The sequence below is a fragment of the Corvus hawaiiensis genome, chromosome 4 (assembly GCF_020740725.1).
Source record: "Corvus hawaiiensis isolate bCorHaw1 chromosome 4, bCorHaw1.pri.cur, whole genome shotgun sequence".
Lineage (NCBI taxonomy): Eukaryota > Metazoa > Chordata > Aves > Passeriformes > Corvidae > Corvus > Corvus hawaiiensis.
This window is the reverse complement of record NC_063216.1, coordinates 1732040-1745888: the sequence shown is the minus strand read 5'-3', so window position 1 is coordinate 1745888 and position 13849 is coordinate 1732040. Positions and strand designations below refer to the sequence as shown.

At 43.0% G+C, this 13849-nt stretch overlaps 1 protein-coding gene across 27 annotated transcripts in view; it reads right to left on the bottom strand.

Moving 5' to 3' along the window:
• Positions 1–13849, bottom strand: part of CACNA1C (calcium voltage-gated channel subunit alpha1 C) — a 465784-nt gene that overhangs the window by 110413 nt on the left and 341522 nt on the right. For all 27 annotated transcript variants that reach the window (XM_048301198.1, XM_048301175.1, XM_048301189.1 and 24 more), the window contains exons 10-11: positions 11204–11294; positions 1527–1553 (exon numbers count right to left, since the gene is read on the bottom strand). In XM_048301198.1, the coding sequence (XP_048157155.1) occupies positions 1527–1553; positions 11204–11294 (118 nt within the window). The remainder of the gene's footprint in view (positions 1–1526; positions 1554–11203; positions 11295–13849) is intronic.

The following is a 13849-nucleotide window of genomic DNA, read 5'->3' as shown; positions in this document are numbered from 1 at the left end:
AGTCAGATAAAATCCAAAGAATAGTTCCAGCAACATTTTCAGCAACATTCAGGAGTAAGCCCAATACAAGGGCTAGTTCTGAAAGAAATCCTGAGGCCTGGGGGCTTCAGCATCTCACCTTCATGCCTGGAACTAAGGGTACCATTTGCTAATCAAGAGACTTTTTAAAGTTTGCCTTCCATGAACACATCCCCTTGTGTCACTGATTTCTCAGGATAATTACTAACTACAGAAGATATTTAAAGCTAATTACACACCTCCTACTCTTCAGAATTTAACTTGCATAGCAACCCGTTTCCAGGCAACACTTGCCACTGTATAATAAATCTAATAGTTTTATATAGGTACTACATACATATGTGTGTGTGTCTGAAGGGCCACACACATGCACAATGTTTCAGGAGAAAGAACTTTTCTTGGCTACTCTTGTCCTGGTATAATTTCCAGTGGCAAACCACAGCCATGCTTGAGGATCAGGGTTCACATCTGTAGGCACTAAAGCCAGACGATGTAAACACAACGTGGACGAGAATTTGGCAACAGCATTTCAACGGGTGGTCAAATTTACAGTGTTTTACCTATGCAATTTGTAAAGGCACCCGGTCCCTCACAAACAGATACATTGTGTGTTTTGCAGTGCATTTGGGACAAGAAATAATCTTCCCAACTTCCAAAGTGGGCACCACACTTAGACATTGATGTTGTCATTAAACTATTTGCAATCTCACACGCTTTTGCGTGTACTCGTGCACAAATGTGCATGCACATGACAGTGTATGTAAAGATTGTGCTTGTATCTACAACCTTTACGTGGGGATGTCACATATGTGCATCCCTAAATTGACATTGCTCCTTAGGTAACTGGAAGCACACACTTACTTGCTCCAGTTTTTCTGAAAATTCATTTAGTTTTTCTATAAAATTGACTTTGGATTCAGGATTATGGAGGCAGCTGAGCTCCTACCAAAGGGGTAGAAGTGAACCTTAACAACCAAGATCCATGAGTTCAGTCAGCCTCCCCAGTGAAATCCCACAAATGGCCACCTTGGGACTGCTTCACTTTTCCAAAACCTCTAAGTCAACAGAGAACCAACCAAACACCACCAGAGAAGCTCCCCACGTTCCAGGGTGAACAGGAGAGTTTCACAAATAAGATGGAAACTTCATCAGTTGAAATATTTACAATCAAGCAAAGCAGAGCAGTGCAACAGAGAGCCTTGAGCTGACAGGGTTGATGTTGATGGATGTAGTATAATTATGGGGTTGAAGTGGCTTTTTATTTCTGATTTTATGTTTTAAGGTTTGATATACATAGGTAGCATAGATAGGTACTTCAGAGGTCAATAGTCCCTGTGCCTTATTTCAGTATGGAACTAAGAAAAACAATCTTGATTTATGACAAAAATCTGACATATTTAGCAGGATCTCCTAGAATCACCACTGCATCCCAGAGATGCTGGTGTAAACCACTTCAGAAAAGAACAAAAAGAGTAAAAAGGAGAAAAACAAGAGTCAGTTTTACTTACCTAAATTTTGATTTTGAGATCCGATGCCTGAAAGACAAGAATTGTCATTAGAGTCTCGGAAGCTGTCCCATACCTCCCATCTGTCATGAAAATATCGATAGAAAGAAACAAAGGTAAGCTCAATGCTTTTTTAAATCCATGCTGGTTTCCCCTTGGATCTGTTGTAAGACAATGTAGGCACTGGGCATGGCTATAATTCCCCAATACCCAAATCTTGTGTTTTGGTGGGACTCATGAAGCAGAAGTCATGCCATGGTGGGATTCTACCACCTACAGATATCAGTGAACTGGAATTTCTCCTGGGTGAAAGGCTGGCCTAATGCTAGGGGCACTCTACAACTGCTGCCAAATGTATTTCTTAAGAATGACTATTTAAAAAAAAACTTAGCTACTTTTATTTTCCTTATATTAAAATATGTATGACTTTATACAGACAGAATTGTTGCTTTCACATGTCACCTGTCACTCCAGGATACCTAAGCACATTATGAAACAATAATGGTGAAAATACTGCTTTTTTTTTTCAGCAGCTGAAGCAAGACCAGTGCATGGCAAATATTTTCAAACTTAGATACTAACACTTATTTGTCTTGGTTATCTGTGTAAACTGGTTTGCACTCAAATGGGTCTGTACAATAACAGATTCTGTTGCTATCAATGAAATTTTGAGAATTAAGCGTCCCATAAGATTTGGCCATATTCCCACTATGTATGTGTTTAAATATCTAATTCCAGGCATTTGGATTTATTCACCTAAATAATCTCATTAATCTTTTATGAGAGGTCACAGGCAAAGCTAGAAATAGGCCCCAGCTCTTTAACCACTACCTTGCTCTGCTTGACACACATCCTGTAAGGACTTTGAACACTTTGGCTGCCTTTTGCTAAATCCGTAACGGTGCACAGAGGGAAATAAACGTATGTGGATACAATGGCATGAGTCAGAGGTGATTTAGGAAGCTGCAAAATCAACTAGCAATACCATCAGAAATGAGAATCTGGGGAATGACTACGAACGAAGTATTTCTGCTGGGTTGAAGCATTCCTTAAGGTTCCCTCCATGACGGGAAAGTGAGTCATTGTTGACAACAGTCAGCAGAGGTCTTACTGCACTGCCTCAGAATTGGATTCACTGTTAGCAGAGACGGGAGAATGTAATTTTCCAAGCATCTGATACTACTTACTGTAGCAGCCCTAACAATGGTCCTGTCCCTGCTTGAGGACATCAGTTACTGACAAGTAAACAGTGATAGGTCAGGTTCCTTGTGTGGAAGAGATTTTAGTCAGGGGAACTTTTCACCAGCAGATGGGCCGAGCCAAAAAAAGAAAAAAGCCTTTGCACCAAATACCCAAATACATCATTCCTGCTGTGTCACAGGCAGCTTGTCTAGGCCACACACTGGGCAGCAGTGAGGTTACAGACACGTGCAAGACTCTTGAGAAAGAAGAAATAATGCACTGGCAGAGCAGAATGTAAATTATGCTGCAGAGACAAAGCAAGCTCTAACAAGGATGCCAGGTGAAGCACCTACAAAGCACATCCTTCATGGTACAGCTATCCCAACTTCTCACTGAGAATTCTGGCTTGATAAGCACTACCTACGAACTGTAATGGATCGGATTTACAGGCAACAGGAAAGAAGGCTCAAAGATGGGAAGTGGAAAGATGGAAAAATCACAAGGAAGCAGAAATCTGAGCACTGGAAAGGAGGTGGTGAAATTTGGCAGGGACAGAAGAGAGGGGGGAGAGAGAGAGAGAGAGAGAGAGCGAGCCAGAGAGCAAGATGGAAGGGGAAGGACAGGGAGTGTGAAATCCTCTGGTGACCTCTCTGGTTAATGGTTTCCCAGTGAGGCTGCACTGGAATCTTTTATTTATTTAAGCAAAAGAGATGCAGCAGGTGTAGTACTCATCATGCATGTGATAATTATATCTTTGGAGCATTATGAGCAGCAGCCAAGTGCATTCAGTGCTCCCACAGGTTACCTACAGCCTTCATCCCCCTCCCTCCACCTTGCCTTACTGCTGTGGCAGAAGGCTTTATCACATGTGGGTGTGCTATATATATAGAACAGGACAAGGAAGGAGGATTAGATTTATATTTAGAGGTAGAATCAGAGAGTGAAATGGAATTTTGGAAATAAACTGTATAATAAATGTTTCTGAAAACATTATGCACGAATATGAAACAACATTTTTCAAATGACTCTCATGATTAAGTTTTTTTCAGAACTTGGGTTACCAATGTCACACAAAAAATGCTTTTATGGCATCACTGGAGGCTGTCAAATAGCCTGGATTTAGGGCCTTGCTGCAGTGCTTGTGGCACTTAATGGGTTCAGAGTGGACCAGATTCTCTGCTGAGTTTAAACATGGATCTCTTGCATCCCTGGTGTCCTGGGAGGTTTAGGTCTTTGGGAGAAAGAGGGTGCCTCCAACCGTGTCCAACTCTGGAATGTCTTGAGAAACTCTTGTCTAAAATTATGGTATGGGAGCCTAATGAAAACCACTTCAGATCGCTACTGAGTGTTTTTATCATAGGAGCCATGTAACTCAGCTTATCTTTCAGAAAGTCAAACACAAAAATCAGATCTCTACTGTTTGACTAGCTAGCTTTGAAATTCTCTAAAACTCCTCCAACCTTACATAGTTACATACAACACACAGATAAGACAGTGAAATTTAAAGGTTCTAATCCACATAAACTCTGGATAATCAGCATAACTCAAAAGTAATGAGATATCCCACATTCTGAGACATAAAGTAGTCTCCATTTCCCTGCTCATGGTGGACACTAGAGAAGGCATTTGGGAAGGATGTGACAGTTTTGTGTAATAGGGATTGAGGGCTCTGTGGAATTGTATGCACAACAGACAGTTCTGGAAAAATCTTGTAGGTCACCAAGCATGACACAAAGGCCATGTTACAGTTGTGTTCTGGGTGTGGGCATTATCAAACATGGCCATTATCCAACACTCTGGTCACAACTGCTTTTATACTGTGTGATCCCAGCTTAGAGGCAACGATACCTCCATGAGGACTCACAAAAGCCTTTGGATACCAGCAAAAGCTGTCAGAAAAGCAGCAACACAGAAAAGGACATTATTAAGCTTCTAGGTTATATACAACTTCGGGGAACATCCCAAGAGCTTCACTGGCCGTATCCTACAGATTTTAGAACTGTGAGAAGGCAGTCCTGGTGTGACATGGATTCTGTTTTGGTGCCATGTGCTGCATTCTTGCAGTTACTGGTAAGGTGGCACAATTTTCCCTCTGTTCCTGCTGATGACATTTCATTACTTCTAGTCAGGATGGTGGCACCCCTGAGGAGATGGCAGCCACCCTAAGGTGGCATCACATTACTGCGGCAAAACATATAGTGATAGACCTTTTCAGGAGTGTATGCAGCACACTTGATGAACTCCCAGCCTAATAAAGCATTAGGGCCAGGTTCTGCCCTTGCTAAGTTTCTGTGATTCACACTGAAGCAATGGGCCCCCATCCTGCCTGCTACAACACAGCTAACCCTGGGGAGCTGTACAGGAGCATGCCGTGATCCTTTCTCATTTCTGAACGTTAATTAAAAGTGTAAAACAGAACAGGTGACTGGACCTGGACAACTTCTGATGTGGACTGAGACAAATTCTGATGCATTCTGATGTGGACTGAGATCCTCCTGCTGAGGCAATCACTGGATTTCAGCAGACTTCACACAGTGATGCCTCTTGTCTCCTTTTTTACATTCTTGCTCTTCTTGCAGAAGCACTGGAGAGCATGCTGACCTGATGGGAGCGATGCTGGTTTTAAGAGGAAGTTGTTGGCCAGCAGCAATAAGAATCTACAGAATATATGTAAGAAAATTGGATCTGTCCAGCATAAAATTGAGTTGGTTTGCTATTCAACAAGCTTTCTTACAGGCTGGGAAAATAGGCCAGCATTTAGGCATTCAGTAAATAATCTTGCTCTCGCTGTGGCAAGTCACAGGAATCTGAAGCAGGAAGATATTTCCTCTTCCATAAGGGCATGCTACTGTCCTTTAGACACACACCTAGAGCTGACTGTGAATATTAAAAACACCTTGCTCATAATAAGTTGGAGAGCAGTATTTGATACTGGCACATAAGGTTTGATCCTGTGAGTTTTCCTGCTGAAGTCAGCAGTGGTTTCAGAGCTTTTGGCAGACTTTTCTTCCCACTGTTGTTCCTTTGGTTCCATCACATCACAAGGAGACCATCTTCTCATAAGGTGAAAATCAGCAGCAACTACAACAAACCTGCAAGAAAACTTTCACCTTTACCACTGGCTCCTATCCTGATTATTGCAAGAACTGCACCGGAATTATTTTCCATGCCAGAAAAGCACCAAGGGAAAAATCACTGACCATTCAGCTGCCAGGGAAAGCTTCCATTGCTCACAGAATTTTCAGGACACACTGTTTTCAGTTGGAAAGCCAGTGCAGGTTGTTCATTTTGGTTTATCCTGTTTTATTGTTGGAACTGTCTTTGGCGGAAAAGCAATTGAATTGTCCCCCATATGTATGGAAATCCTGGCCAAGGCGAAAATGCCAAGTAGGTTATTGTTTCAATGAAAGCAGATAATTTTAAGCTCTCTTTCCCTTTGAGCTCAAGTGCTTCACTTTTCTATTGAGCATTAGTTTCCACAAAGGTCTTTTTTTAGCTAATGCATATGTATAAAAGCGAGCTCTTTTGTGGCACTCCAGATCTGCATGGTCGTATTAGAAAACTAACATTCTGCTTGTATTGGAAGATTATATATGCTGACACCCTGCACAGAACAGATTACTCCTGATTATGAGCAATGGCCTGTCCTCAGGAATCGGAGTCCTGCACAGCAGCAGCCACAGAGGCTCAGAGGAATTACTCTCTGTTGAGAAGCCCTGGGTGTAAGGATACCCTGTAACCAGAACCCCGCTGCTCCTGGTTCTGGGTGTATCCCACTGACGCCTGCTGCACAGGAACGTGCTTCTTTGTACCCTGAGGCAACAGGTTATGAAAGCTGTGACACATCCAAATAAGTTCCACTTCCAAGTGTTCTTGAGGATAAAAGCTGTTGTGCTCCTACTGCAGGGCAGATGTCAGCCCACTACAAGGCAATAGCACGACAGGAATAATATACTGTGGAAGTTGTGGGATGCTTTTCAATGTTCTGTGGAAGCCTGTGAAACCATTTTCAAATTCAGATGCCTGATAAAGTGAATACCCTTAGGAAGCAAACTGTGCTGTGCCACAGCACTCCTGTTGCCAGCAGAATTACACCAGAAATTATTACGAATGAAATTGGGGTTTTTTTGTTTGTTTGTTTTGTTGTAGTTCTAATAAATTTGATTTACACAACAAGTAAAGAGAGATTAGATGTTAGATTCCTCCTGAAACTCCTGCTGGTTTGAAGGCTGGCATCACTCCAGAGAAGACAGTTGATGGAGACAGTTTCTATAGCATGGATACTGGAGAAATAAAGGCTTCTGTGAGACAATTCATCAGTAGGCAGTAGTTTGTGTTTGAGAGGTACTCTCCTGATCTCACACAGCATACGTCTCTGTGGAGCTGAGAAAGGCTGTCAGGGAAGATCTCCTTTTCCAAAAGGTACATTTGAGCCTGGCTTCTCAAGCAGATCTTTCTGTCATTCACAGACCCAGCCTTTCAAAACTCCACAGCATTTTAAAAGAACAGAAAGAACAGCGAGCAATTCTAAGTTGCTTTCAATGAAAAATTCTTTTTCTTTCAGTCTCCTGGGCCTTTTTTCCCTTTGATCATGAGTGCATTTTGATGGCAAGCTCAGCCTATAACTGCAGTGGTGGTGCTGGGGTGGTTAAACGCCCTAGGCAGTCTGATGCCAATAAATAAATAAATAAATGAATGAATATATTGCCTTTGACTTGAAAGCCCGATGTTGCTTCAGTCATGTCTGGTTGCAGCCTGCCCAGAGCAGCCCCTGCCCTCTGGGAAAGTGTGTGTTCATAGCAAAGCAGTGGGGACTCATGGCCACGGGGTGAGTTTAGAATGCTGGTAAAAATATCGAGACTCATCTGCAACAGATGAAACTCAACAAATGAACAAAAATCTTGGGTATTCCAACTGCAAAAACAGGGAGTAGGATACTGCTCAAAAGCCCTGGTTTAATCTTCAACTAGAACAAATCAGGATGACATGACTGTAATTACTAATGCTTACTCAAAATCTAGTACTTGATGAGGAGCTTTTTTGAAAAGTTCCACTGACTTCCCACATGGATTTTCACTATTCTTGAATACTGGGCCAGATTCTGATTCTTAGTCAGGTTCCAATAAAAGAACATGCTCATTCAAATAAATCCTTGCTTGCATTTTATATGTTCCAGAAGGAATGTTGGCTTATGTGGGATTTGAATGAGGACTCAGCAAAAAGAAGAGCACTAAATACTTCTTGAAACCATGAAAGCTGGTTTCTCTGTTTGCCAAAGTGTGTGATACAATGACAAAAGAAACCAGAAAGGATTCTAAACCTCAGAATCAAAGGCAGGTCTGAATTGGCCTGTAACTAAGGAATCTGCAGATCCACAAGTTTGAAACAAACATTTCACAAAAGCAGGCAGCATTGGCAAAATTTGTATCTCACTCCAAAATTTCCTATTCAATGATACAGCCATTAATTTTCATGGAGGAAGGAGCCTATCCATCTCTTAGAGATGAAAAGCAATCTGAGGGAGGCCTTGGGGATCTCAGCTGTCCTTGAGTAAGGACTAGAAAAACTCTTCTCAATAACAGACTTCAATTTTCCTACTATACATCACCCATTTTCAGATGAAGTGAAAAGTGGCAAGGAAACTGTTTGTCTCTCTGAATCTTACGTGTCCTGCTCTGCTGAAACTTTGGGCCCTGTTTTAACATTTGCAACATGAGAAGAAGAAATGAAGCTCTGTTTTCCTGTAATTTTCCTGTGTCTTTTTCCCTAAAATATATTGGACCTAACCATCCCTTTTCCTAATGCCAGATCAGGGTACTGCCATTCTCCTGTGAGCATGCTGGCCTATTTTAAGTGAACTCCATTCTAAGTCATGATTACATTTAGAGTTGAGTTTAACTTCAGCCCTCCTGGCCACATTCCAGCTAAGATAATTATGTTCCAGTTGCCAAAATTCCCAATGCAGTTTCAGTGCAAAACAAGCTATCCCTCATACAGCTCCTTGAACACTTGTGCCTGTTGTATTTAAACACCTGTCACATTTTACCCTGAAGGTGGCTGAACTCTATGGCTGTGAAAACAATCCCTGCATTTACAGTCCATAAAGTGCTTTAGGATCCTTTGGGATTAAGAACATTAAATGAATACAAGCTGTAATATTAAAAATACATGAAACCTTAGAGTAACTGTTGCCATTCTTCTTGGCCCTGTGTCCACACCTATGAGGGACTTCACTACTCTGATATATTCTGGAGAAGCAACACAGCAAAGCACAGTCCAGGGGTGTCCTGGAAAGCAAGGATGGCAACTTTCTGAGGCAGGTAGTGGAGGTGCCCCCAAGGAATGGTGTGCTGCTCAACTTCATTGTAACAAACAGGGAAGGCCTTGTTGGAGACGTGAAGGTCGGGGTCAGCTCTGGCTGCCACTCTGGTCAGTGGACCAGATGACCCAGGGTGGTCCCTTCCAACCCGACCCATTCTGTGATTCTGTGAACCAAAACTGCAGAATATAGAGGGTTCTCCAAACTGGATCCATCTGATGCTTCCTGCACTGTGCCAAGAGCACAAGCAACTTTGTGAGGTGCCAAAGAAAGGGCTACAACGGCCCCAGTGCTGTGAATACATCTGGCCTGGTTCCTGCAGGAAAGCGTTCATAATCTAAACTAAAAGACTCAGCAGGTTCACAACAGTGGGCAGGTGAAGGAAAGCAATCACAAATAATTTCTCCTGAGGCTTGTTAGTCACTGACTGATAAAGGAAAGCAGAGATTGAAATGCCAATATATTCCACATATCACATCTTTTAATGCAGATCACAGAATCACACAGAATTGACTAGCATGGAAAAGACCTTTGAGATTATTGAGTCCAATCTATAGCCAAACACGACCTTGTCAACCAGACCATGGCACATCCAGCCTTTGCTGAGACACCTCCAGGGATGGTGACTCCACCAGCTCTCTGGGCAGCCCTTTCCAATTCCCAATCACCTTTCTGTGAAGAACTTCTTCCTAATGTCCAAACTAAACCTCCCCTGGCACAGCTTCAGACTCTCCTCTGGTCCTGTTGCTGTTTCCTGGGAGCAGAGCCCGACCCTCACCTGGCTCCAGCCTCCTTTCAGGTACTTGTAGAGAGTGGTGAGCTCTCCCCTGAGCCTCCTCCTCTCCAGGCTGAACACTCCCAGCTCCCCCAGCTGCTCCTTGTAAGACTCGTGCTCCAGAGCCTTCACCAGCCTTGCTGCCCTTCTCTGGACTCGCCCCAGCATCTCTGAGGGGCCTGGGACTGGCCCCAGGACTCAAGGTGCAGCCTCAGCAGGGCCGAGTACAGGGGAAGAATGGATCACTGCCCTGGTCCTGCTGGCCACATATTCCTGATCCAGGCCAGGTGCCCTTGGCCTTCTTGGCCACCTGGGCACGCTGCTGGCTCATGTTCAGCTGCTGTCAATCACAGCCCCAGGCCCCTTCCTGCTTGGCCACTGTCCAGCCACTGTGTCCCCAACCTGTAGCTTCCTGGATCCTCCTTTTGGCTTTTTAGGGATGGGCATCACATTGTCCAGCTTCCAGTCATCTGGGACCTCCCTGGTGAGCCAGGACTGAAGATGATGGAGAGTGGCTTGGAGAGCTCTTCTGCCAGCTCCCTCATCACCCTAGGATGGATCCTATCTGGTCCATTCAAGTAACACCCAAGGGCTCAAGGTAGCTCCCAGGACAGGAAAAAACCTCAAAATACTCCAGCATGGTACAAGCTATAGCACAGATATGTTTAGCTCATGTTTCAAGGACATTTGGAGGGAATAATGTATTGCCCCAGAGCATAAAGTCCATTCTTGTTTAATGCAAAAGGGAATAAAGGACACTTCCCGCCTATTCTTGCTCTCTGTGAGGCTAAAAAATACACCACATATTATGGCATTTCATAACTGCTATCTCACACATTCTTAAGAATCTCCACAAATTACAACGGTACAATTTCAAGGAGGCATTAATCCCTCCTAACTGTTGCATTTCTTTGTCACTACACTACTCTGTCCAGCATTTGAAGGGTGCAATTCAGTCTGCAGGATGGGAGTTATCAGCAATGTATTTCTATTACAAGACACTGTAAAGTGTACAAGAATCTTTAGAAAAATTAAAATAAACCAGTCATTTCCACTCTTCAGTCTACACATACTGGTTTCAAAAGTCTATCACCAATGAGGAATTTTAAAAGAAGAACACTGTTATCCACCAGTTCCTCTTTTAGCTGTTACGCAAAACCAGATCTGCTTATTCTGGGCACCCTGTCCTTTATTTACATGTGTGTCAAACCAGAGGCTCTTCACTAATGTCCGCAGTGAGTTAACATTGCAATTAAGATAAGAACCGGGCTCAATGGATCTTCTGCAGCCTCTCCTTTCACCCCCTGTGGGATTTTCTTCATCCTAAAAAGCCTGACACTTGCCCTGGCTTTACCCCCCAGTTCAACCCGGCCCCTAACACCTTATCTGTGTGCAGGTACTCACGCCAGCCTTGCGCCGCAGTTCTCGCCTTCCATATCCGCTCCAGGGACGTTGTCGGTGTTCACGGACTCGGTCTCGCTGGTGGGCATGCTCACTGCAAGAGTCAAAGGGAAGAAAGAGAGAGGGATGGCCATTAGAACCTGGCACAACTCTTAATGAGCCCATGATTGAAGGAACTGGCTTCATGAAAAGACCCTCAGCTGCAGCTCCTGGGGATTAAACAATTTGCTGAGCAAGTCTAGTGTCTCCCTGTACAGAGCAGGCTGGGCAGGTAGACTTCAGGAACATACAAGCTACTCGAATGCTAAAGAAAAGGGAAGAAGCAGCTGCTCTCCTTCTTTCAGAGTCAGTTCCTGGAAATTCTATGAATGAGAACCACTAGAAAGTAAAAAAACCTGACAAATGCAACAAGAAGCTTTTTTTTGATTCCATGGAACTCTTTAAAAAAAATGCCTCCTTACCTGCAGCAGCCCAAACACCTCAGTGCCCTCCCCAATCCTTTGTGCAATGATTAGAACGCAAACAAAAGGTACCAGGATTGAGATGCATGCAGATAAACAGCTTCTGATAGCCACCAGCAAACGCCACATAAAGAATACTGATGGCTCATCTGTCATATACTAACTGTTAATGTGATTAAACCTTACACCTAGAAGCTGGACCTATAGTTGTAAGAGAGAAATTCAGACCCTCTGAGCCACTCAGATATTACCAACAAAGGAGCTGAAGAATATGGACAGTGGTGGAGCTTTTATGTTGACATTCATGGCTAAGAACTGGACAGAACCTTCTAGGCTTTTACAGAAGTGCCATGGAACAAACATCAAATGAAAGCAGCCTTGGGTGTCAATCTCTCTCATCTAGATTCAAGAACCTGTGTCTAGCTGTTATCAAACCTCAAGATTTTATTTGCTTCTACAGATCATAAAAAACTCCTCAAACCCATACCATTTTCATTTCCCCAGTTATTCATGGTTCCTGCATAAGGTCCAATCACTCTTCATAGGTAATCATTCAGTTAAAGTTAGGAAAATGGGGAGGATCCACTATGTGTCCTGTTCCCTCCTCACCCTTTTTGGAATGCACAAAACAAATGAAAAAATTACACTTAAGACTGAATGGAGGAGTTAAACAGATCTCCCAGGAGCCTGGCAGAGCTTCAGAGCATGACCTGTATTTGCTGTTGGATACACATCTCAGATGAGACTTGAGAGCACGTGGGCTGTTGGAGAGATTTCTAATGGCCTGTAGGAATACATAACTCAGTAGTAAGAATATGTCTATTTGTGGGTCATTGGTGCAAAATGAGGCAGTGTAAAAGAAATAGGTTCTGCATTTCAACTGGGCAGATGCTCAGGGGGGCACGGCCTTCTTTCAGGGGCTAAAAAGACATCAGAAGGTCCTCCCAAAAATATTCTGCATTACTGCTTCGAAAGGATTACGGTAGAAATGTCCTTCAAAATGAGCTATCTTTCCTTCATCCCATCACAACAATTCACATACCTCCAACACACTTCTTGGGAAATCTAAAGCTCTTGTACTGTGTGCTTAGGACCCTATGAAATAATGGACTCTCTAGCACTTGACAGAACTACGAAATATTGTACTCTAATGGTGCCTGCTCCTTTATGAAGACAGATGTTTTAATAATCTTGTCTATTTGGAAAGACAAATTAAGGAATAAACTGAATTCATGTTCTGATAGACATGAAACAGTCAAGTAAGCTGTGAGAAAAAGCCAACATTCATAATTGAAATTTTTTGTCCAGAGTAAGCCCTGCAGGAATAAAGCCAAAATGCTGATATTGCGCAAGTCATTTTGGAGGATGAGGTAAAACACTCTCAAGACATATTTGAGCTTATTTGCAAATGGAAAACAATTTTGAAGACATTAGCAAGAGATTGATTTGCAGAGCAGCTTGTCATCCTGAGTGCATGAAGAGGACACTGCACAAGCAATAGACAAAGCCAGGCACACACATGCAGGAGAATACAAAGCTGTGCTGTAGACCAGCCTGCACAGAGATATACAGACACACAGACACACACAGTGTGGACACAGAGCACAGTGGAACATTACCATGGCTTTCTGTGGAGTGACTAAACCAAGCAAACTTTCCTTTCTTCTCATCAGGCAAACCAGCTGGAGGGCTTCCTTTCACAGACAAGATGGTCAGTGTCAAGTACCAGGAACAAGACATCAACAGAGAACATGCAGCCAGTGACAGGCAAAAGAAAAAACACAAGGAACTCAGCTTACACATGATATCCACTTCTGTCTGAGAACTTCATCATGTGAATCAAAAGTGCAAAATGTAAAACAAAGGTATACAGAGGTATGAAATATCACTAACAGATCATCAGACCATAGCTCTCATTTGCTTTCTGTTCTTTTTTATACCTGGCTCTTGAGAACATGAAGTTAATGAATTAAAGTTTATGGGTCGTATCCCAGAGACATCTTAGAGTGTACCTCGTACTTCCCTGACCTTACTGCTGCAGAAAGTCAAACTTCAGTAAAGTGAGAGATGCTGGTGCAGTGGTACATGGGATGAAGAGATCCCATAGATCACTTTGCTGGCACCACCTCACAGGAGCTCATTACACTGCACTCATGGAAAATGTTAAGGACAATCAGAAGTATTAGGA